Source organism: Muscardinus avellanarius (genome assembly GCF_963383645.1).
Source record: "Muscardinus avellanarius genome assembly, chromosome: 2".
In the NCBI taxonomy this organism is placed as follows: Eukaryota; Metazoa; Chordata; class Mammalia; order Rodentia; family Gliridae; genus Muscardinus; species Muscardinus avellanarius.
In genome coordinates, this window is record NC_137787.1 from 20,684,516 (window position 1) to 20,708,779 (window position 24,264).

The 24,264-nt window shown below is 40.4% G+C and overlaps 2 protein-coding genes across 2 annotated transcripts; one reads left to right on the plus strand and one right to left on the minus strand.

Moving 5' to 3' along the window:
• Positions 1-1,464: 1,464 nt before the first annotated feature.
• Positions 1,465-20,702, minus strand: CNOT9 (CCR4-NOT transcription complex subunit 9; the record flags this gene model as incomplete). Its single annotated transcript, XM_080689321.1, has 8 exons — positions 1,465-1,633; positions 3,214-3,305; positions 3,516-3,614; positions 7,175-7,284; positions 12,263-12,372; positions 14,847-14,962; positions 18,178-18,357; positions 20,661-20,702. The coding sequence occupies 8 exons, from the start codon at positions 20,700-20,702 to the stop codon at positions 1,465-1,467; spliced, it is 918 nt and encodes a 305-aa protein (XP_080545447.1).
• Positions 20,703-23,733: 3,031 nt separating this feature from the next.
• Positions 23,734-24,030, plus strand: LOC308258640 (NADH dehydrogenase [ubiquinone] 1 beta subcomplex subunit 3-like; the record flags this gene model as incomplete). Its single annotated transcript, XM_080689322.1, has 1 exon — positions 23,734-24,030. The coding sequence occupies one exon, from the start codon at positions 23,734-23,736 to the stop codon at positions 24,028-24,030; it is 297 nt and encodes a 98-aa protein (XP_080545448.1).
• Positions 24,031-24,264: the final 234 nt, after the last annotated feature.

The following is a 24,264-nucleotide window of genomic DNA, read 5'->3' on the forward strand; positions in this document are numbered from 1 at the left end:
GACCGGCTCTTTGTGAAAGTCGGCTTGAAAGCCCTTGGGTTGGCAGAACTGCCTTTGCAAAGGTTTCTCTGAGCTTGCCCCTTAAAGTTGCATCTCAAACTTGTTTAGACATCTTCAATTGTTTGAGATGTGGAAAGAAAAGACTTGGCCCCTCTCTAGAGTTAGATCAATAAGGGGTAGAGAGCTAGCAAGGGGAAGGACTGGGGAAAACAAGGCAGTTTACCTTAGTTATGGATTCAAGCCTGTGGACTGTGATGGGAGCCACCTGAAACTCAGAAGGTCAGGGAACTCTCCAATACAATACGAACAAGTGAAAAATATTTTAGTGACAACCCTGTAATTTCCATAGACCAAAAGAAAAACAAAAGAAAAAAAGACTGAATGAGTAGTCTAGCCCTCCATCTTAAATCTAAATAAAATACTAATTCAACTAATACTGCTTCAGGTACAATCATGAAGACAGATGGAGTTGCTGGAATTTACACTAGAAGAATAGGGCAAGGTAGCCTAATACCTTAATCCCAGGTACATCCCTTTAAAAAAAAAGTTATTTGGAAAATATCTTTGAAGATTTGGACTTGCAGACCACCACCCTCCTGACCCAGGCTAGTCAGATGAATTAAGACATCTGCTTTAATAGGAGGGAAGCAAGAAAAAAAAAAAAGCACTAAGATTTGGAAAAGCTAGTAGCTAAAGCCAAAAACGAGGTTAAGGTCCTTGTGGCATCCAAGATAGGGAGGAAAAGACTGAGAAGAGGGAAGCAGGCAATGGGTTCCTGCTGGCCTTTGCTTATTCCCAACTTCCACTTCTCTCAAAAGCTTAACGCAGCTATTGGCCTGCATCAGAGGGGATGTAATGCCCAGACCAACTTTTATTGAGCTTATGCAAGCTAACAGACTTGTAAACAGTGCCAACTGACAAGAGTTTTGCTGAAAATTACAGCCTGTGTCCATTAAACACACCTCTCTCTGAGATTAAAAACAAAAAACCAAAGTAAACATACTGAGAGAGAGAATTAAGAGAAACGTCTTGCGTCTTCCAGGAAGGCAAAGTCAGAAATGCCACATGGCTTGGTCCCAGGTGCTCACCATGCCTAGAGTGCTGCTGCTATCACCACTGTCCCCACTTCTTGCCAGTGGCCAGGTAGAGACAGAGGAACAGGGTCATCTTGGGTATACTGTAAGAACAGCATTTGCTGGTGTTGACATCCTCCTGGGGCTGTGGTAGCAGTCTGTTGTGTCAGAAGCCCATTTCCTGGGAGTAGCAGAGGAAGCCCAGGTCCACAAAGCAGCCTGAGGTGACAGCCCATACACTTCAGCAGGGGTACCTTGCCCCTTTTCTCCAGTGCGGTTCAGCATTGAGGTTGTCTGTTCCCAGTCGGCAATAAAACCTGAGCTGTTTTCCTCGTAGGTTCCCCCTCCCTCCCCCAACTTTTGGGGGCATAGTGGGAGAGGAAGGGGAGAGTCACTGAGGGGGCAGGGGAATACCCCGGGGATCCGTGACCTGGCCCTCTTGCAGGTTCTTCACCAATTGTGCAAGCCAGCGTTTTGTGGTGGTGTCATCTTTTAGCACCTGGGCAAAGGTTGTGTCCTTCAGCTGGTCAGGGAGGCATTGCCTGAGTGCTTCACGTGCCCTACATCAGAAACAAACAAACCAACCAGGGAGACCAACAAATAAACCCACATTTTGGGGCTAGGAGAGAGCCCCTTTAGATATAAACACACAGCATCCTGGGAATCTATAACTCGGTCAGATTGCATCAAGAAGCCATTAAAATTCTCTAACACTTATATTAGACACAGGCTCAGAAACCCCCAGGATCTGTAGTCTGCAAACATTTTCAGGATGATACTCCAATGTAGAATCTCATGCAAAAGCAAACTGGAATAAAATGGTGCAACTGTTTACTTTAAACTGCTTTCTGATTTATTAGTACTGTCAAAATATTCATGTTAGAAATAGTTGGGTCAAAAGTTAATGAAATATTTTTAATAACCAGCATATTAATAGTAAATTCTATATTAACTTATCAATTTATGTCTTTACAGAAATGGCTTCAATTTTATATTTTAAAACTCCAATAAACAAAACTATGAAAGTAGCATTATCAGATGTTTTAAATGTTTCATTTTCTTTGAAATAAAGAACAGCAGAAAGTCAAATCTGAAAACCTAAAAAAGGTAAATGTTAACTACTTATAATAAAGGCTATTTAAAACAAATTATAGCTTCTTTTGTACTTGGACAAGTAGAATTTTATCCTATTTATTTATTTTTTGTGGTACTGGGGGATGGAACCTAAGGGCATTCTACCTCCGAGCTATACCCCCAGCCCTATTTTTATTCTTTAGTTTGAAACAGGGTCTCACTGAGTTGCAAAGGGCCTCACTAAGTAGCTGAGGCTGTCCACAAACTGTGATCCTCCTGTCTCAGCCTCCTGAATTCTGGGATTACAAGCATGTGCCACCACGCCCAGCCGGAAAAGTAGAACTTTAAATAAATAAATACATTTTCAAACTTTGGTGAAAGCAAAAATCACTGAAGAACAGGACAAAATGGCCAAAGAATTAAGTAGGGCTTGAATAACCTTAGTAGCAGGAGACTGACTTCACATTAAATTTAAGTTACCCCATTTCTATGAACACAGAAACCACTCCATTATGTGGTTGGACAGAATCTGAACAAATAGCTTTCAGCATAAATTATGGATTTACAAAGCAAAAGGTCAAACATCTGTAAAACACATTTTATCTACAATGTATGATTTTTGGCAGAAACATTATGAACATAGGGAGATAAAATAAGTAGCTCAAATGACCTTCCTGGAATCAGAGAATTGGAAATAAAATTTATGGGTCCTTTGGGCTATGGTCCTTTCTGAGAGATCTTTGAAAGTATACTTCTCTTTCTGATTGCTTGGAATAGCAATAGAAAGATGAAGCCACAGTAGTAATGAATGCATCAAAAGGCTTCCCTTGAAAATGTCTAGACACTGGAATTTCAGAGTGGGACAGAGAGTTACAATGGGAAGATACAACTCAGATAGATAACGAATTTAGCATTTGAGATTGTAAAAGGAATTTAAGTTCTGTCCAAAACCAACTAAATACAGTTAAGCCCTCCTTCCCTGTCCTGAAGATATAGGGCCCGTGCCATGAGATGGGGAATCCATCAGAGTATGTTCTAAAGTCCTATAAATCCTCTAAATGTTTACCTGGGATTATCTGAAAGTCGAAGGTAACATCTTACTACATGCTTCAGCAGACGGGCAGAAGGCTCTTTGGATAGCTGCAGGACCATTTTACCCTATTTCACCCAAAATAGGGGAAGGGGCAAGAAAAAACACAAAAAACAAAATAATTCTAATTGACATCAAAGATTATATTGTCTAAGAATCACTATAAAAGGGTCCAGAATTGCTATTTCTAGAAGACTAAAGCTGATCAGTGTGGACTGCAAAGGACCTAAGCTGTGCGATGAGAAGTAGTTGCAAAAGGGGTAGATGAAAGAACTCACCAAGATCATGGCAACATGAGAGAAACGCTCGTATGTCTGACATATATAAGCCAGACCAGTGTCATCTAAAAGGATCTTCTGAAGGATAAATGTGGCAACCTGGAGTAAACAAAATTAAGAAGTCAAAAAGTTGCTCAGACTTAATTGTTCAACTGTCTACTCATTTCTTTTTGTGGTATAGGGGATGAAAGCCAGGGGCATTCTACTTTTGAGCTACATCTCCAGCCCTATGTTTTTTTTTTTTTTTGGTGGTACTGGGGATGGAACCCAGGGGCTACCTCCAGGCTACACTCCCAGACCTTTTTTTTTTTATATTTTACTTAGAAACAGGGTCTCTTAAGCCAGCACGGCTGGCTTCGAACCTGCACGATCCTCCTGTCTCAGCCTCCCAAGCGCGGGGATTACAAGCGTGCGCCACAACGCCCGGCCAGCCCTATGTTTTAAAGTAGCTGAGGCTGGCTGTGAACCTGCATGCAATCCTCCCATCTCAGCCTCCCAAGTACTGGTATTACAAGCGTGCACCACCATGCCTGGCTTCTACTCATTTTCCTATCAATCAGAAAAGTAAGCAAGAGGAAATCCTTGAATATCATATATAATTTAATCATATATACATATTATGAAAAGTTAGTAAATGTTGCCATATTGGTTATTATCACAGCAGGAGCATTCCTAAAGGCTTTATAAGCCTTCTTCTCCTAATCTATGAGAAGGTACATACTACTATTCTCATTTTACATAATGGACAAGTTCTTAGGTAATTATCAGATTCTTAAAACCTCAGAGATATTTAGTTATTGAATACGTACTTATGTGCCTGGTATAACTGCTGAACAAAGTGTCAGGGAAGGTCTGAGTGACAAAGCTACCAAGTGGCAGAGCCAGACCAAGCCTTAAGTGAACCCGTAGTCTCTTTTTCTGTCCATGAGCCAAGATGTTTTTTTTTTTTTTTTTTGGTGGTTCTGGGGTTCCTGGAAGCCCTTCTACCTCCGGGCTACACTCCCAGACCTATTTTTACATTTTTATTTGGAAACAGGGTCTCCTAAGCCAGCGCACGCGGCTGGCTTCGAACCTTCGCGATCCTCCTGTCTCTGCCTCCCAAGCGCGGGGATTACAAGCGTGCGCCACCACGCCCGGCGAGCCAAGATGATTTTAAAGATTCAGCTATGCCTCATGTCTTGTGAGTGAGGTAAATAAGCCTGCCCTCTTTTTTTTCTTCTTCATTTCCTACCCTCCCTTTCTGACACGTGGGCCTGAACTCAAGGGCATTCTACCTCTGAGACACACTCCCAGCCCTTTCTGTTTATTATTATTTTTAAATTTTGAAATAGGGTCTTGCTAGGTTGTTAAAAGTTTCACTCCAGTTGCTGAGGCTGGTCTTGAGCCCACTAATCTCGTCTCAATTTCCTATACTGGGATTATAGATGTGCATCACTATATCCAGCTGTAGTTATTTTGGAACAGTGTTGCTAAATAACTGAGGTTGGCCTCAAACCTGAGATCTTCCTGTCAGTCTCCCAAATACTGAGATTAAAGGCATGTATCAGATATCACTTCTTTTGGTGTGTGGTACTGGGACTGAATGCAGATGTATTCTACCTCCAAGCTACATCCTTAGCTGTATTTTATTTTGAAACAAGGTCTTGCTAAGTTGCTGAGGAATTGCTAAATTGTGGAGGCTATCTTTGAATCTGTGATTCTCCTGTCTTAAGACTCCCAAATACTTCAAACAGGATCTCACTAAATTGTTGAAGCTGAACCTTCAATCTTCTTGTCCCAGCTCCCAAAAACTGAGTAAACATGCCCAGTTTATTTCTTTTATTTCCTTTTTCTTGCAGTACTGGGGATGGAATCCAGAGGACTTTGACCCCTGAGGTACACCCACAGACTATATTTTTTATTTGGAAACAAGATCTCACTGAGTTGAGGAAGGCCTCACTAAGTAGCTGAGGCTAGCTGTGAGCCTGCAATTCTCCTGTTTCAGCCTCCCAAGTACTGCAGGTATAAATGTGTGCCACTATGGCCAGCTGTTATTTCCTTTCCTCATTGCTGAAATATAAGTAATGAAGTAGTAGGAGGAAAATATAATTGATTTGAAATGCAAATATGACATAGGAGGAAAATCATCACAATGAATTCTTATTGAATCTTGTTACAAATTTGTTGTAGAAGGCAAAGTAAGCTATTAAATATTTGAATTACTATCTGTATAGTCTTTATCTAAAAAGGTAATTCGCAGCTGGGCATGATGGTGGCAGAGGTTTGTGATCCTGGTAACTGAGAGGCTGAGAAAGAAAGACCACAGGTTCCAGGACAGCCTCAGCAATTTAGCAAGACTTTCAGTAATCTGGGCTTGGTGGCATACATTTGTTATCCCAGCATTCATGAGGCTGAGACAGGAGGATCGCAGTTCACAGCCAGCCCCAGCTACTTAGTGAGGCCCTTTGCAACTCAGTGAGAACCTGTTTCAAAATAAAGACTAAAAAAGAGGGTTGAGGGTATACCTCAGAGGTAGAATGCCCCTGGGTTCCATCCCTGGTAAAAAAAAAAAAAAAAAACACAAAGAACAAACAAATATGAGATGAGGCTTCAATCCCCAGTACCACACCAATAAATAAATAAATAAATAAATAAATAAATAAATAAATAAAGATTTTTATAATAACCATGGTTAAACAGTAAGCAGAAGCTCAAATACTTGATTATGTGTAAAAAAAAGTCTGAAACGCCGGGCGTGGTGGCGCACGCTTGTAATCCCCGCACTTGGGAGGCAGAGACAGGAGGATCGCGCAGGTTCGAAGCCAGCCGTGCGCGCTGGTTTAGGAGACCCTGTTTCCAAATAAAAATGTAAAAATAGGTCTGGGAGTGTAGCCCGGAGGTAGAAGGGCTTCCAGGAACCCCAATACCACCAAAAAAAAAAAAAAAAAAAAGTCTGAAACAATGTACTACGGCTTGTCATTTTATATTACCATAGTATATTTATAGAGTGATTCGTGGGTTCAGGAAAAAGAGAAAAGTTTAGTGTTTAACTCCATATCCTTCTGAATAATCTAGGTTTTTGTTGTTTTGCCTTTTTTTTTTTAAGTACTGGGGATTGAAGCCGGGGCATTCCACTTCTGAGCTAAACACCCAGCCCAATTTTTATTCTTTATTTTGATAAATTGAGGAAGGCCTCACAAGTTGCAGGCTGGCCATCAAACTGTGATTTGCTTGTCTCAACCTCCCAAATACTGGGATTACAAGTGTGCACAACTTGTAATCTTGTTAGCTCTTGATGACCATTTTATAATTAACTCTTATTTAAAAGAAAAAAAAAATAGCCGGGCGTGGTGGCGCACGCTTGTAATCCCAGCATTCGAGAGGCTGAGAACGGAGAATCGCGGTTCGTGGACAGCCTCAGCTACTTAGTGAGGCCCTCCGCAACTCAGTGAGACCCTGTTTCAAAGTCAAGAATAAAAAACTGGGCAGGGGGTGTAGCTTGGAGGTCAAATACCTCTGGTTCCATCCCCAGACCCACACACACACACACCAAAATAAAAAATAAAATAAAAGCAAAGAAAAGCTTCTTTTCTTTGCTGAAGAGAAAAGAGAAAGTGATTCCAGAACTATAAAAGCAATAGCTTAAGAGCCAAAAATAAAGCAGAATCTAAAGCACGTACTGTTTTAGAAAGTTCACTTCCAGATTCCATAATACGCAAACATAAAGGGATAATTTCTGTTGTCAATAAGAAGTTGATTACTTCTTGCTCATCTGTTTTCACCAAAGCCCCTAGAGAAAATGGACAAATTATTTAGAGTCAGGTTTTCCAGTTAAAATAACTTTGAATTCCGTATCAAGTGAGTTGTAGAATTTAAATAATATAGAACACAAACTATGGTGGAATTAGATACATACATACATACATACATACATACATACATACATATGTATATATATGTATATACACATATATACATATATACATATACATATATATTTGAGGTACTGGGAATGGAATGCAGGAGTAGTCTACCTCCAAGCTACATCCCCAGCCCTTTCTATTTATTTATTTTGAATTTTGGTCTCACTAGGTTGCTGAGTTTCACTACACTGCTGGAGCTGTCCTCAAACCTGTGATCTTCTTCTCTCAGCCTCCCAAGTATTGGGATTAGAGGCATGAGTCTCCCCCAAGTACAGGCATGCCAAACTATACCTACCTATTTTTTTTTTTTTTTAAAAGGAGGAGGAAGAAGAGAAAAAGAATATTAGCAGTACAGGTTGATTTTATTAGTCAGCATCAGACATCAAGTCTGGTCATCATGTAGTTAGCAGCAGTTTAGCCAGCTAAATAATTTCTCTATCCTTGTTAGACAATACTGTAATAATAATACCAACTATTCTCAAATATTTTAGGTAAAGGAAGAGAATTCTTCCTAAAGCTTCAAAGCCCTGTTTGGTAGTTATTTTCCCTATAAAATAAGAGAACAAGTTGGATGTTTCATCACTAATTTAATTTGTTAATTTTGAACTTGGTTTTCACTATACTCTTGAGGGTCTAAGTTACTGAGGCTGGCCTAGGACCTGCCATTATTCTTGTCTCCGTCTCTTCCAAGTACCAGAATTACAGGCATGTGCCACCATGCCTGGCTTTACAAGTGTCACATCTCTTACATTCCATTTCAACCAGCACTAACCACAATTTACCAATATGGCCTAATACAGATAAATCTAAATACTATTTCATGAGTATTATTATTATTATTATTATTAGTGGTACTAGAGATTGAATCCAATGGCATTTTAACTCTGAACTATACTCCCAGCCCTACTTATTTTGAAACAGGGTCTTACTAAGTTGTTGAGGGCCTAAATTACTGAGGTTGGCCTCAAACCTGTGATCTTGTTTCAGTTGCCTAATTACTGGATTATAGGCATGCACCACCACAACCATCTTCATCTACTTTTTTGTGTGTGTGGTACTAGGGATTGGACCCATGGGCATTCTACCTCTGAGCTATACCCCTAGCCCTATTTTTTATTATTTATTTTGAAACAGGGTCTCACTAAAGTGCAAAGGGTCTCACTAAGTAGCTGAGGCTGGGGGCGAAACTGTGATCCTCCTATCTCAGCCTGCCAAGATCTGGGATTACAAGTGTGTGCGACACCATGCCTGGCTCCATCTTCATGTACATTTAAATGGAGGCCTATGATTCACACTGAGTTAGTTTTTATATAGCGTACAAGGTATAGATTGCAGTTCACTGTTTTGCATATTGCTATATGACTGTTTCAGGACCTCTTATTGAAAAGATGATCTTTCTCCACATTGCATTTCTGTCAAAAACCAAATGATCATGTATGTGTAGCTCTATTTCTGGACTCTACATTCTGCTGCAATGATTTACAAAGTCTTTCTACCTCTGAGATACTCTCTTGGCTCTCTTTTACTTTTTAGTAGTACCGGGGATTGAATCCAGAGCATTGTTATCTCTTGAGCTCCTCCTCTTCCAGCCCTATTTTATTATATTTATTTATTTTTTGTGGGTCTGGGGATGGAAACCAGGGGCATTCGACCTCTGAGCTACACCCCCTGCCCTATTTTTTATTCTTTGTTTTGAAACCGGGTCTCACTGAGTTGCAGAGGGCCTCACTACCCTATTTTATTTTTTTATTTTGAAACAGGGCCTCACTAAGTTGCAGAGGGCCAAAGTTGCAGAGGCTGGCATTGAACCTAAGATCTTCCTGTCTCAGCCTCTCAGGTATTGAGATTACGTGTCACCACACACCCGGTTTATTTTTACTTATTTTGAAATAAGGTCTCACTAAGTTGCTCAAACTCAAACCTCTAATCCTTCTGTCTCCGCTCCCTAAGGACTGAGATTACAAGAATGTGCCACTGTAACTGACTTCCTATATGAGAATTTCTGATAGATTAAAAGCAGGAAAAAAGCCATGCGTGGTTGTGCACACTTGTAATCCCAGCTCTTGGAGAGGCTGAGACAGGAGGATTGCACAGGTTCGAAGCCAGCCTCAGCTACTTAATGAGGCTCTCAACAACTTAGTGAGACTTTTTTTTTTACAAATAAAGTATAAAATAGGTCTGGGTGTATAGCCTGGAGGTAGAAAAGCCCCTGGGTTCCACCCTCAGTACCCCCTTCCCCACATACACACAAAAGAAAAAGAAGAATGCTACTGGGCTCAATGCCCAGCACACCCCCCCCCCCACACACACACGCAGAAAGGAATGTATTGGATCTTGCTTTTACTTTTTGTTTGCAATGCTAGGGATTGAATCCAGGGCTTTGTGCATGCTAGGCAAGTGTTCTACCACTACAGTATCCCATCCCATCTCTCCCCCCCCCTCCCCGGAAAAGAATGCATTGGAAAAAAAAGTTTCTAAATAGAATACCATTTAGGAAATTTTTAACTAAATAAGGTTATGTTCATACATAAAGGTATTACTACCAACCTCAGTAACATGTATGGAAAGAAGGAAGAGGAAGTGGTGTGGAACATGGAAATACATCAAGTGATGTGTGCATGCATTTATGTATCACTCTGAATCTCACTATCATGTATAATTACAAAGTACCAAATAAAGGTGTATATATACATGTATAAAAAAAACACCACTTGGAGGTAAACATAAAAGGCAAAATCTCTTCCTTTTATTTTGTTTTTGGTAATGGGAACAGAACCCAGAGACATTCTACCTCTGGGCTACAATCCTAGCCCTATTATTATTATATTTTGAAACAATGTCTCATTAAGTTTGAGTGTGGTTGTGAACCTGTGATCCTTCTATCTCAGCCTTCCAAGTACTGGAATTAAAGGTATGTGCCACCACACCCAATTAAAAGCAAAATTTCACCTGCGAGCATTTAAAAAACCGTTACTACTTCTTCTTTTTTTTTTTTTTGGTGGTACTGGGGGTGGAACCCGGGGGCTTTCTACCTCCGGGCTATACTCCCAGACCTATTTTATATTTTATTTGGAAACAGGGTCTCACTAAATTGCTGAGAGCCTCACTAAGTAGCTGAGGCTGGCTTGGAAGCTGTGTGATCCTCCTGTCTCAGCCTCCCAAGCGCGGGGATTACAAGCGTGTGCCACCACGCCCGGCTCAAAAACGGTTAAAGGTACAAAAAAATGTACTTTATTTATATTTTTGGAGTGGCACTGGGACATTCTATCTGAGCTAGTATACCCTCAGCCATATATATATATATATATATATATATATATATATATATATATATATATATATATATATTTTTTTTTTTTTTTTCTTTTTTTTTTGCGGTGCTGGGGATGGAACCCAGGGGAATTCTACCTTTGAACTACACCCCCAGCCCTACTTTTTATTTTTTGGTGGTACTGGGGTTCCTGGAAACCCTTCTATCTCCGGGCTACACCCCCAGACACCTACTTTTTTTATATTTTTATTTGCAAACAGGGTCTCAAGCCAGCGAGGCTGGCTTCGAACCTGAGCGATCTTCCTGTCTCTGTCTCCCAAGCCCGGGGATTACGAGTGTGCACTACCATGTCCAGTGCTTTATTCCTTTTTCGTTATTTTGAAAAAGGGTCTCACTGAGTTGCAAAGGGCCTCACTAAGTAGTAGCTGAGGCAGTCCTCAAACCGCAATCCTCCAGTCTCAGCCTCCCAAATGCTGGGATTATAAGTGCGCGCCACCACACCCGGCTTTTTAAAGTTTTAAAACAGGTTCTCACTAGGTTTACGAGAGTCTCACTACTTGCTGAGGCTGTCTTCGAACCTGTCATCCTCCTTTTTCAGTTTCCCAATACTGGGATTACAAGTGTGTGCCACCATGCCAGGCCCAAAGTATACTTTACAAACGTATCTTGGCTGGGTGTGGTTCTATACTCCTATAATCTCAAAACCTGGGAGGTATAGAAGGATTGTAGGCTTGTGGTCACTCTCAGCAACTAAGTGAAGCCCTCTACACCTTAGTGGGACACTGTTTCAAAATAAAAAATAAAGTAGGGTTGTGAGTATAGCTCAGAGATAGAATGTCCCCGGGTTCAATCCCCAGAAATGTGCACACGCGTGCACACGCACGCACACACACACACACACAATCTTAGAAATACTAAATTTTACGCATAACTCGAGTTATGATTTATAATAATAAGAATATGAACACAGATTGATCATTAAAACAATAATTTAGAGCAGGGCCTGATGGCACATACCTGTAATCCCAGTATTTGGGAGGCTGAGACAGGAACATCACAGCTTTGTAGTCAGTCTCAGTAACTTAGTGAGACCCTGTTTCAAAATACAAAATAAAAAAGGGCTGGTGCTATAGCTCAGAGGAAGAATGCTCCTGGGTTCAATCCCCAGCACCACATCAAATAAAGGAAGAAACAAATAGACATCCATAAAAGCAAAGTTCAAATAATCAATATTATTATTTTCTGGTCAGTACCTAAGCAAAAATTATAAAAAAGAAATTGAGTCTTATAATAACACTTTTTGTAGAATCGCATTTGTATTCTTTACTCTATAAAGCAAGTATTTCTGCATCCATGCTGAACTGAATCCTAAAAATTGGTCCTTATGGCTTAACCAACAACAGTTAGAATAGTGCTTGGTAAGAGTTGTCATGTTCCTAATAACTCACTTTTTAGTGAATGAGACAACCCTAAAGACGAAATGAACATACCGTAAGAAGGAAGACAAAATACTCAATTTAGACCATTATCATGAGTGAGGATTTCAAGCTTGTAAAACAACCCTAATAACTTACCAATAACTCCAAGGCTGGTGAGTCGGAGATACTCAAAGGGACGTGTTTTGCTGACTGTGTGCAAAAATGGGTACAAGAAAAGTGGGATGTGTGCTGCAAGAAAAGCTGACCTGGAAGAGAAAATAATCACATTCAGAGCCTAGAGATGATTTCTACTGATCATAAACATTCAAAATTTCCAGGTGGTTAAATCTGCAAGGCATATAATACTGACAGAGGAAGGAATTCCTAGAAAAGAATTTTATTGGTCATTATCTCAATCACTGGTTCTCAAATGGAGTGGCATGCCCCCTAGGGGACTTGTGATAATGCAGACATCTTTGGTTGTCAGAACTAAGAGATGTTTAAGGCTACTGGTATTCAGTGGACAGAACAAAAAGATGCTACTATGCATCCTAAAATGTATGTAGTTTTTTCCATCTGTCTTTTTCCTACCATAAGACTTATCCAGCTCAAGTTATCTATCAATGATGCCTATGTTGAAATAAACAAGTTCAAGCCAGGGTGGTTAAGGGAACACATGACTTTCCCTATAATCAGTACCAAGCACCTTAAAAACTGATTAACTAAAAATATCCAACTGTGGACGGCGTGGTGGTGCACGCTTTACCCCAGCATTCAGGAGGCTGAGACTGGAGGTTCGCAGAAAGCCTCAGCTACTTAATGATATCCTTTGCAACTCAGTGAGACCCGGTTTCAAAATAAAGAATAAAAAAATAGAGCTGGGGGTGTAGCTCAGAGGTAGAATTCCCTTGGGTTCCATCCCCAGTACCGCAAAAAGAAAAAAAAATTCTCCTAGATTTCTTCCCTCACCTAATTTATGACTGAATAATAATTTTACAGGTATACTTAGATAAACCAAGTCAAGACAACAAAAAAAGCAGCCATTAACAGGTTTATCTGTGCTGAAATGCATATTTTTGTTTTGTGTTATGGCATTTCAAACACACTAAGCATTCTGAAAACACTTTGCAGCTAATGTCAGGCAACTAGTACGGAAATCACTATTGCTTTGTATTATTCATAGTTACACTTTGTAGGAGGATGGCCAATACCCACTTTTTTTGTTTATGTGGTAGTAAGAATTAAACTCAGGGCCATTCTATCTCCAAGTCCTATTTTACTCTTTATTTTAAAACAGGGTCTGCTAGGTTGTTGAGAGCCTCACTAAATTGTTCAGGCTGGTTTGAACCCATGTTCCTCTTATCTCAGCCTCCCAAGTATTAGGATTATAGGCATGTGCCACCAACACTGCCAGCAACAGCCCAGATTTTTAACACTCAAAATATTCTTGCATTTTTCATGTTTAAAAATAATTTTCTGTGGTGGGGCATGCTTGTAATCCTAATAGTTGGGATATACTTGTATTCCCAGTACTTAGGAGGCTGGGACAGGAGGACTTCAGGTTGAAGGACAGCCTCAGCAATGTAGCAAGATTCTTAGCAAACTAGCCTGATCCCGTTTTTTTTTTTTTTTTTTTTTTTTTGGTGGTACTGGGGTTCCTGGAAGCCCTTCTACCTCCGGGCTACACTCCCAGACCTATTTTTACATTTTTATTTGGAAACAGGGTCTCCTAAGCCAGCGCGTGCGGCTAGCTTCGAACCTGCGCGATCCTCCTGTCTCTGCCTCCCAAGTGCGGGGATTACAAGCATGCGCCACCACGCCCGGCCCTGATCCCGTTTTAAAGCCAAAATAAAAAGGGCTGGGGGTGTAGCTCAGAGGTAGCATGCCCCAGTTTTACCCCGAGTACCCCAACCCCTCGTCACTCATACACAAATTTTTCTTAATGACCTCTCTAAATCTCTGAAAGGTCAGTGCCAACCTAGAACTAGGATTACATAAGGAAACTTGGCAAAGAGAGAAAAGGCTTTAATAAGTGTTTCAGAGCCACAAAGCAGATTTTTTTTGGGGGGGGGCAGTACTGGGGATGGAACCTAGGGGCATCCTACCTCCAAGGCTACACTCCCAGCCTGACTTTTTTATTTTTTATTTTGAAACAGGGTCTTACTAAATTGTGAAGGGCGTCTCTAAGTAGCTGAGGCTGTCCATGAACCGTGATCTTCCCATCTCAGCCTCCCAAATGCTGGGATTACAAGTGTGTGCCACCAATGCCCGGTTCACAAAGCAGATTCTCAAATAGGACATCCTTTTATTTAATTTTCTAGATATGGCAGAATGGCAAACACATTTCAACTTGCAGGCCAATTCCCATCTACTATCTATGCAAGCTACTATAGAGGGTGCACAGAATTTTGTTAAAAACGATTCTGAAGTCAAATTTGGGTTCAATGGGAAAAATGCTCAAACAATATTTACCAAGCACCTATTATGTGCCACACATTGTACCTTAATCATGGCATAATACCCACCACAGATTTGGGAAGGAGAAATGGTTGTATGCTTGACACATACCCTTTCCTATGATGTGAACACTGCTCTTTAAAGGTCATTTCTATGAATGGGTATAAAGTAAATAAAGAATTCCTAAAGACATACACATATACTGTGTGCCGCTCTCTCATCACTCAGCAAAGGACTGTGTTCAAAACAAACCCCCTCCTACCAACTCACCCAAAACATTTACCTGGTTTCTGGGTGTGATGCCACACATTGCAGTAATGCCAGAGCATTGCAAACTCTGTTGGACTGGTGTGCTGTCAAAGTGGGTGGGTTGATAGATGGATAAATATTTACAATTTCCTAAAAAAAAAAAAAAAAAAAAAAAAGAAAATCAGCACCAGATGAATAAGGCATAGCTAATAAAATTCACATATTAGTAAAGAAAATATCCTTAACAAAAAGCTTTCAATTCCAAGTATCCTACATGAACAGAATCTTTTTGTTGTTGTTGTTTGTTTTTTTTGTGTACCGGGAATGGAACCCAAGGGCATTCTATCTCCAAGATACACCCCAGCCATATTTTTTTATTCTTTATTTTGAAACAGGGTCTCACTGAGTTGCAAAGGGCCTCACTAAGTAGCTGAGGCTGGCTGCGAATTTGAATCCTCCTGTCTCAGCCTCTCACATCCTGGGATTATAAGCATACTCCACAACGCCTGGCTTGAACTGAATCATTAAAGAGGAAACATATAAACAATGTTCCTATCCTCTGCTAACAAACACATTTGACTATTTAGATATTTCAACATGTGTCTCTAGGAAGATTTATTTCTACAGAAGCAACTGTAGTTACCTACACTTCCTCTTCTAGCCTTATAGCTATTAAGTCATTTACCTAAAGGACCTTTATATTTTTATAATTTCTTCTGTCAGCATCTTGCTTAAAGTTATAATGATGAGACCTCTGGCCTGAAAGTATTAGTAAGTCAACCACAGTAACTCATGAAGAAGTTGGAGTTTGGTTTGGTATGACCACAAAAATGTGGAGATAACCACATAGGTCCATGGATGGGGATGCATATATAAAGAGCAGCAGAGCCTGCTGTGGAGGTGCATGCCTGTGATTCCTGTACTCAGAAGGCCCGAGAGAGGTGCATTATAGGTTTGAAGCTAATCTCAGCAACTTAGTGAGGCTCTCAGCAACTTTGTGAGACCGTTTCCAAATAAAAAAATAAAATAGGGTTGGTGGTATCACTCAAAGGTAGAATGCTACTGGGTAACATCTCCATCAACACACACACAAAAATAGCAGTGAAAATATGGTATGTAAACTGTCAAAAAGTGATGATTAGCTAAAAATAATCCTTTATTTTAGATACAAAGCCTTTATGAAAAATATTCCTGTATTAAAGATAGTTTCTTGGCTATATGCAGTAAGGATGGAATACAAAATTACCAAACAGACCTGAAAAGTTAATCTAATAAAAATTGAGGGCATTGCTTTAAAGGATCATTGTACTACCTTGGTAATTTGAGATTGTACCATTTTGTAATTTATTCCTCTCCGATGACCACTGTGGTCAGAACCAAATTTGACACACCTGTACCCACCTTTAATCCTATAGCTATTACATCTGTGTCTTAACATTTTCTTTCCCCAGACTGTACATCTCAACCTTGTACTTTGATTTTCACTTTCCTCCCCTATATGTAGATTTAGTTTGTAGTATTCCTAAAGCATTGTTTCTTGCTATAGTTCTTAGACCATCTGCATCAGCATCATTTGTTTGTTAAAATACAGAATTTAGTACTCACCTCAGACTGACTACATCCAATCTTTAGGGGTAGAACCCAAAACTCTGCATTTTTTTTTCTCCCTGTGAAACGGGACTGAACCTATAGCATTCCACCTCCGAGCTACACCAATAGCCCTTTTTATTTTTTGTTCTTAAAACAAGGTCTTTCTGGGTTGCTGGGAGTCTTTCTGCTCTGCAGAGGCTGTCCCTGAACCTGAGATCCTCAAATTCTGCAAGCTTTTAAAGATATATACCTTTGAGCCGGGCGTGGTGGCACACACTTGTAATCCCCGCGCTTGGGAGGCTGAGACAGGAGGATCGCGCAGGTTCGAAGCCAGCCTCAGGTGGCTTAAGAGACCCTGTTTCCAAATAAAAATGTAAAATAGGTCTGAGAGTGTAGCTCGGAGGTAGAAAGCCCCTGGGTTCCATCCCTAGTGCCACAAACAAACAAACAAACAAAAAAAAAAAAAAAAAAACTTTGATGTATCTATTTACATAATTCAATCTTTTTGGCAGTTATCAATGCTCACACCATATTTATTTGTGATACTAGGGATTGAACTAGGGGAATTCTACCTCCAAGGTACACCCTAACCCTTTAAATTTTTTGTTTTGAAACAGCCTTTCAAGTACTGGGATTATACATGTGTCACCACACCAAACTAAGAAACTGCATTATAACAAATACCTTAGACTTTTCTAAAATAAGTGTTTACAAATATTAAAGAATACCTCTCTTAGCTGGGCAAGGTAGCTTGAAGGTTTATAAAATCCCAGCTGCATGGAAAGCTGAGGCAGGAGGATCACAAGTTGGAGCCACCTTAGTGAGACCCTGTCTCAAAATTAAAATTTTCCTGTACTGGCAATTGAACCCTGGGGCATTCTACTTCCAAGCTATACCTTCAGCCTTTTTGAAACAGAGTCTTACTAAATTGTGGAGGGCCTAAGTGGCTGAGGCTGACTGCAAACCTGCAATGTTCCTGTCTCAGCCTCCCAAGTACTGAGTACTGAGATTACAAGTGTGTACCACCATGCCTGGCCTAATATTAAAAAAAAAAAAAAAAAAAAAAAAAAAGAGCTGGGAGTTTAACTGATTGGCAGAGCATTTGTCTAGCATGTGCAAGACCTTGGAAGCTGAGATAAGCCTCAGCAATTTAGCAAGACTCTGTCTCAAACAAAAAGGGGGGGAGGGGGTGGAGAATTAAGAACAAGGGGTATAGCTTAGAGGTAGAATGCCTATAACTTAAGTCTCCAGTACTAAAAAAGGCCGGGCATGGTGGCACATGCTTGTAATCTCTATGCTTGGGAAGCAGAGACAGGAGGATCACGCAGGTCCAAAGCCAGCCACGCTGGATTGAGACCCTGTTTCAAAAAAAAAAAGGTCTGGGAGTGTAGCCTGGAGGTAGAAGGGCTTCCAGGAACCCCAGTACCACCAAAACAAAACAAAACAAAAAAACAAAAAACAAACAAACAAACAAAAAAACCCCAAAACAAAACAAAAAAGCCAGGCTTGGTGGCACATGTTTGTAATCCCAGCATTTGGGAGGCTGAGACCAGAGGAATGTGGTTCACGAACAGCCTCAGCTATTTAGTGAGGCCCTCTGCAACTTAGTGAGACCTGGTTTCAAAATAAAGAATAAAAAATAGGACAGGAGGTGGAACTCGGAGGTTGAATGCCCCTGGGTTCCATCCCCAGACCCGGGAAAAAAAAAGCAAAGGTAGAGGAAAACAAGTATAATGAACATTATTGAACTGCCACTCATGGATATATATACTCACCTGTAAAAGTGCTGCAATAGTACCAAATGAATGCCACAGCATGGGTGCAAGGTCAGGAACAGACTCTCGCTTTTTACTTAGCTCCAGCAAAGCATTTTCCCTTGTCTCAGGACTGGATAGCTCGTTGATCCACTGATAAATCTTTTCTCTATCCACTTGAGCCAGTGCAGTAGGCACAGGCTTCAGGAGAAAATAAGACAGTAAATGTTGTTATTACAATCAAACCATATTTTGAGACAGTACTTTAGAAAGTATGTATTTTTCCGTAATTACCACAGAGCTTTTACAAATATATACCTTTGATGTATATATTTATACAATTCAATCTTTTTGGCAGTTAATAGTGCTCACACTCTATTTATTTGTGATACTAGGGATTGAACTAAGGGAATTCTACCTCCAAGGTACATCCCCAGCCCTTTTAATGTTTTGTTTTGAAACTGAGTGTTACAAGGCTGTTGAATATCTCACTACTTGCTGAGGCTGTTCTCAAACCTCCAATTCTCCTGTCTCAGCCTTCCAAGTACTGGGATTATAGGTATGTGCCGCCATGCCCATCTGCTCACACATTTTAAACAATTGTCTAGGAAATTGTACTCGAGATTTCTGGGGGCTGTGGGGGCTCTGGAGATTGAACTCAGGGACATTCTACCTCTGAGCTGCACTCCCAGACCTTTTTATTTTGAAACAGGGTCTTGCTAAATTGCTGAGACTGTCTTGAACCTGCAATCCCCTTGTTTCAGCCTCCCAAGTACAGGGATTACAGGTATGTGCTACCATGCCTGGTTTATGTACATATTCTTATCTGCATATCACACTTCTAAGAAGACACACATTAACAGTAGTTATCCCACTACATAGTTATCTACATGGGAGATTTATATTTCATTATAGATATAATAAAACTTGCAGCTTAAATTTTGTGTTTGTGTGTGTGGTACTGGGGGTGGAACCCAGAGGCTTTCACCTCTGGGCTATACTCCCAGACCTATTTATTTGGAAACAGGGTCTCACTAAGTTGCTGAGAGCTTAACTAAGTACCCAAGGCTGGCTTCAAACCTGTGCGATCCTCCTGTCTCAGCCTCCCAAGCACAGGGATTACATGCATGCACCACCACACTAGGCTCAGTTTAAAATTTTTTATTAAGCTGGGTGTGGTGGCACAAATCCCAACACTTGAGAGGTGGAGGCTGAAGGGTTGCAGGTTCGTGGCCAACCTCAGCTATTTAGTGAAACCGGTTCAAAATAAAGAATAAAAAACAGACCTGGGGGTATAGCTCAAAGGTAGAATGTCTCTGGGTTCAATCCCTAGTACCACAAAACAAAACCTATTTATTTATTTATTTATTTATTTATTTATTTATTTATTTATTTATGGTACTGGGGATTGAACCCAAAGGTATTTTACCTCGGAGAAATACCATTAGCCCCATTTTTAAATTTTGAAACAGGGCCTCACTAAATTGTGGGGGGGCCCCTCAGTAAGTAGTTGAGGCTGGCTGAGATGGGATCCTAACGTCTTAGGCTCCCAAGCACTGAGATTATGAGTGTGCGCCACCACGCCCAGCAAACATTTTAAAAAACCATATTCTTATAATAGTTTCTGAGAAAAAGTTACACCCTCCCTACCCATTATTATTATTACTTTTTTTTTTTTTTTTTTTTTTTGCGGTACTGGGGGAATGGAGCCCAGGAGCATTCTATCTCCAAGCCATAACTCCCAGCCTGGTTTTTTATTCTTCCTATTTATTTATTTATTTATTTTATTTATTTATTTATATTTGGTTGTACTGGGGTTCCTGGAAGCCCTTCTACCTCCAGGCTACACTCTCAGACCTATTTTATATTTTTTTTATTTGGAAAGAGGGTCTCTTAAGCCAACACAACTAGCTTCGAACCTGCACGATCCTCCTGTCTCCACCTCCAAGTGCGGGGATTACAAGCATGCACCAGCATGCCCAGCTTATTATTTTTGAAACAGGATCTTACTGAGTTGCAGAGGGTCTCATTAAGTAGCTGAGGCTGTCCATGAGCCATGATCCTCCTGTGTCAGCCTCCTGAATGCTGGGATTACAAGCGTGCACCACCACAACGGCCTCTTACTCATTACTGATTCCTCCTCATTAATCCTGACATGTCCCCCATGGAGCAGAAAACCCATATAATATGAAAAGCTTTTCCCTCCTAATGATTCTTATATATACTTTATCTCCATCCCTTTCAGAACATTCTAGGACCTATACTCATTTATAAAACCATGGGTAGGTAGATAAAACGATGAGCTAGCTACCTTTGCAAATGAGATCTTTAATGCTCAGATAAATTAACTTGCTCAATTCACCAAGGTATGAAGTTGCATATTCCAATGGTTTTGTGTCTATCGCATAGATGGGAAGACAAGGAACAAAAAGAAATGCCTTTATTGAAAAACAGAATGCAGTATAAGATGAACTTTGTGGTAAACTCAAATTACTCCAACCAACCTGAATAATGGCCTCTATAAATGGAAACTTGATGCTGATCATTTCTCTTGCCCGACAGAGAGAACCACAAGTTGGCTAAATGGACTGAAATATGCAGCTTACAACTTCTTTTACCGGAATCTGCTAAAAGTGATTTTGTAACTCCCACTGGTGATACTCCTCAAGAAATAAAAGGCTTCTAAAGAAACGATGTGATAGAAAGAAGAGTGCAACTCCCTCCCATCCCAACAGCAAAAGTAGTACTGTTCAAGCACTTGCTCTTTCTATACTGCTACAATATGTCTTCAACTTCAAATCTACAGTATTTCTGGAAATGGAATACCTACCAGAAGAAAGGAATGTGTTTAAATATTTAGATGATTTCATCACCTTAAAAGATCACTGAAAATATAGGCTACATTTTTTAGGCTCTCTGTCCATAATGACCTTGAATAATCCTACAATCTAATAACTAAAAGTACCTCACAGATAGTGTTCCAGCAATATAGTATCTGTCCTGATTAGTCAGTACCCATGCCAGTCAACTCTCCCCTAAATCTTGTCATACATAAACTACCATCAGTAAACTGTAAAGCCATGAGAATCACTCTGTGATTTGTTATTTGGCACTCCCATCCTGCCCTGGTAGCCATTAGCATTCCATGACTTCTGTACTCCAGGCCCCATTCCCATATAATCCTTTCTGAACCAACTTCATGTCAAAGGAGATGGTACCCATGGCAGTAATGCTGGCACTCTGGAAGGCCAATGCCTGGGGCCTACTTGGGTTCCTAAGGCCATGGCCACCTGCTGCCAACAATACTCTCCTTGAAAGGCTACTTGTAGAAGCTATAGCCTCCATGAGACTTTGGTTCTAAGACAGAATCATGTCAGGTACTGGTGATGACCTGGGTTCCACCCTCAGTAACACACCACAACACCCCCCCCACACACACACACACGAAGTTAACACAGAATGTTTACTGTCAGGGACTATCCCAAATACTTATCATTAATAATTATCACAATTATAAAAACATAGCCTCTCTCCAATTTTTTTTTTTTTTTTTTTGGTGGTGGTACTAGGGAGAGAACCCAGGGACATTCTACCTCTGAGCTACACCCTCAGCCCTATTTTTTATTTTAAAATAAGGTCTCGCCAAGTTGCAGAGGGGCGTAAGTAGCTGAGACTGTTACAAACCTGTGATCCTCCTGTCTCAGCTTCCCAAGTACTGGGATTACAAGTGTGCGCCACCACACCCGGTAAGCCTCTCCAATGTGTGTGTGTGTGTGTGTGTGTGTGTGTGTGTGTGTGTGGTACTAGGGGTGGAACCCAGAGGCTTTCTACCTCCGGGCTATACTCCCAGACCTTTTTTATATTTTATTTGGAAACAGGGTCTCACTAAATTGCTGAGAGCCTCACTAAGTAGCTAAGGCTGACTTCGAACCCGTGTGACCCTCCTGTCTCAGCCTCCTAAGCGCGGGGATTACAAGCGTGCGCCACCACGCCCGGCTATAGCCTCTCCAATTTATAGATGAGAAAACTGAGGCATTAGAGAAGTTATTCAAAAGTTAAATGGCAAGCCAGAATTTGAACTCAGGTACTATGGCAACAAAGCCCATATAACTTCCTTGCTAATGTTAACGCAGACTCAATCTAATTGAAAGTGAAGTGTCTTTATGAGTCGAGTGTGGTGTTGCATTCTTGCAATGCCAGTACTTGAGAGGCTGAGACAGGAGGATCCAGATTCTAGGCCAGCCTCAGCAACTTAGTGAGATCCTGTTCCAAAATAAGAATAAAAAATAGGGCTGAAGGTGTAGCTTGGAGATGGAATGCCCCTGGGCTCAATCCCTGGTACTGAGGAAGAGATTTCCTTTAACTTAGATGATAGGGATAGTGACTATATAAAAAAATGGGAGACCAAAACTGTTATTGCTATTAGTCCAACATAGTATGAAAAAAATATACCACGCTGGGCGTGGTAGTGCATGCTTGTAATCCCAGCGCTTGACAGACTGAGACAGGTGGATCAAACCCAGCCTCAGCTATTTAGAGAGGCTCTCAGCAACTCAGTTAGACCCTATTTCCAAATAAAACATAAAATAGGTCTGGGAGTACAGCCCGGAGGTAGTAAAGCCCCTGGGTTTTACCCACATTACCACAAAAAAACAAAACAAAAAACCCATGAAGAATATCACTGATGTTAAAATTCTGTAGTTACTGAGACCATAAAGCACCTAAATACATTTCTTTTTTGGTGGTACTGGGGTTCCTGAAAACCCTTCTACCCCCAGGTTACACTCCCAGACACCTAATTTTTCATATTTTTATTTGGAAACAGGGTCTCTTAAGGCAGCAAGACTGGCTTTGAACCTGTGTGATCCTCGTGTCTCCATCTCCCAATCGTGGGGATTACAAGTGTGCACCACCACGCCTGGCCCTAAATACAGTTTTTAATGGAAAAGTCAGTAAAGTATTTTGACTATAATTCCCTATGTACATTATGGCTCAGACAGAGGCATGTTTAGTGATAAGGCACCAATACACACAAACACACATGCATGTGGGCCAACAGCAATTTTATTTGTAGTTGGTGCTAGGGACCGAACCCAAGAGCACTCTGCCTTTGAGCTATACCACCCAGACGTATTTTATTTTTTATTTGAAAACAGGGTCTCACCAAATTGCTAAGGTTGGCTTCAAACATGCAATTCTCCCATCTCAACCTCCCAATTACTGGGATTATAGACATGCACCACCACACCTAGAATAAGCAATTTTTTTTAACATATAGAAATTTAGCTTTGGAGAATAAAAGGGAAAATATTTTTACATTTTGAATTATATATTGCTATGTTGCATTGTTTTGAGGTGCTAAGGATTAAATCCAAGGCTTTGTATATATGTGCATATATGTTAATTTGTATTACTAATTTATAAAATATTTTGGACATCAGCCCTAAATAAAAATGCATGTACAACTTTAGTATCGCATTAGAATTGATGGTAATAGATTACTGAATGTCCTTAGAGGTCAGATTGCTGTCAGACAATTCTTACAGAAGGACCCTTTCTAAAATACCATAATTAGACATGGCCCATGGACATGAACATGGTCATAGCAAATTGGAACTTCCAGATTATAGACAATGGGAGATAGAAGAGATACCATTAGGAAATGTCCAGAAGAAGCTGGCAGCAAAAGGGCTTAGGGATCCATGGGGCCACAATGAGGCTTGGAGTTACATGGGTGGCTTTGCAAACAATGCTTCCTTTCTTGGTGTAATATTAAAAGGATTTAAATGGGGATTTGCTGCATTTGTGGTAGCTGCAGGGGATGAATATTACCTGACATCCCAGAATAAAGATGAGAGGCATCATTTAAGATAGTACCTGGAAATATTTAGTGACCTCCTAACTCTCTTATAAAAATAAGATTTCTTCACTACTTGTATTTTTGTCCCTTAAAGAAAGTTTAATAAAGGAAGAAAAACATAAAAAAAATTGATGGTAATAAAACTCAACATGTATCTTATTCTCCTGAATCACAAGTTATTTAAGCATACCTTTTTTGATACCTAAAGTATCAAAAAAAGTAATTCCTAAAAGGGGATGGGAAGTGAA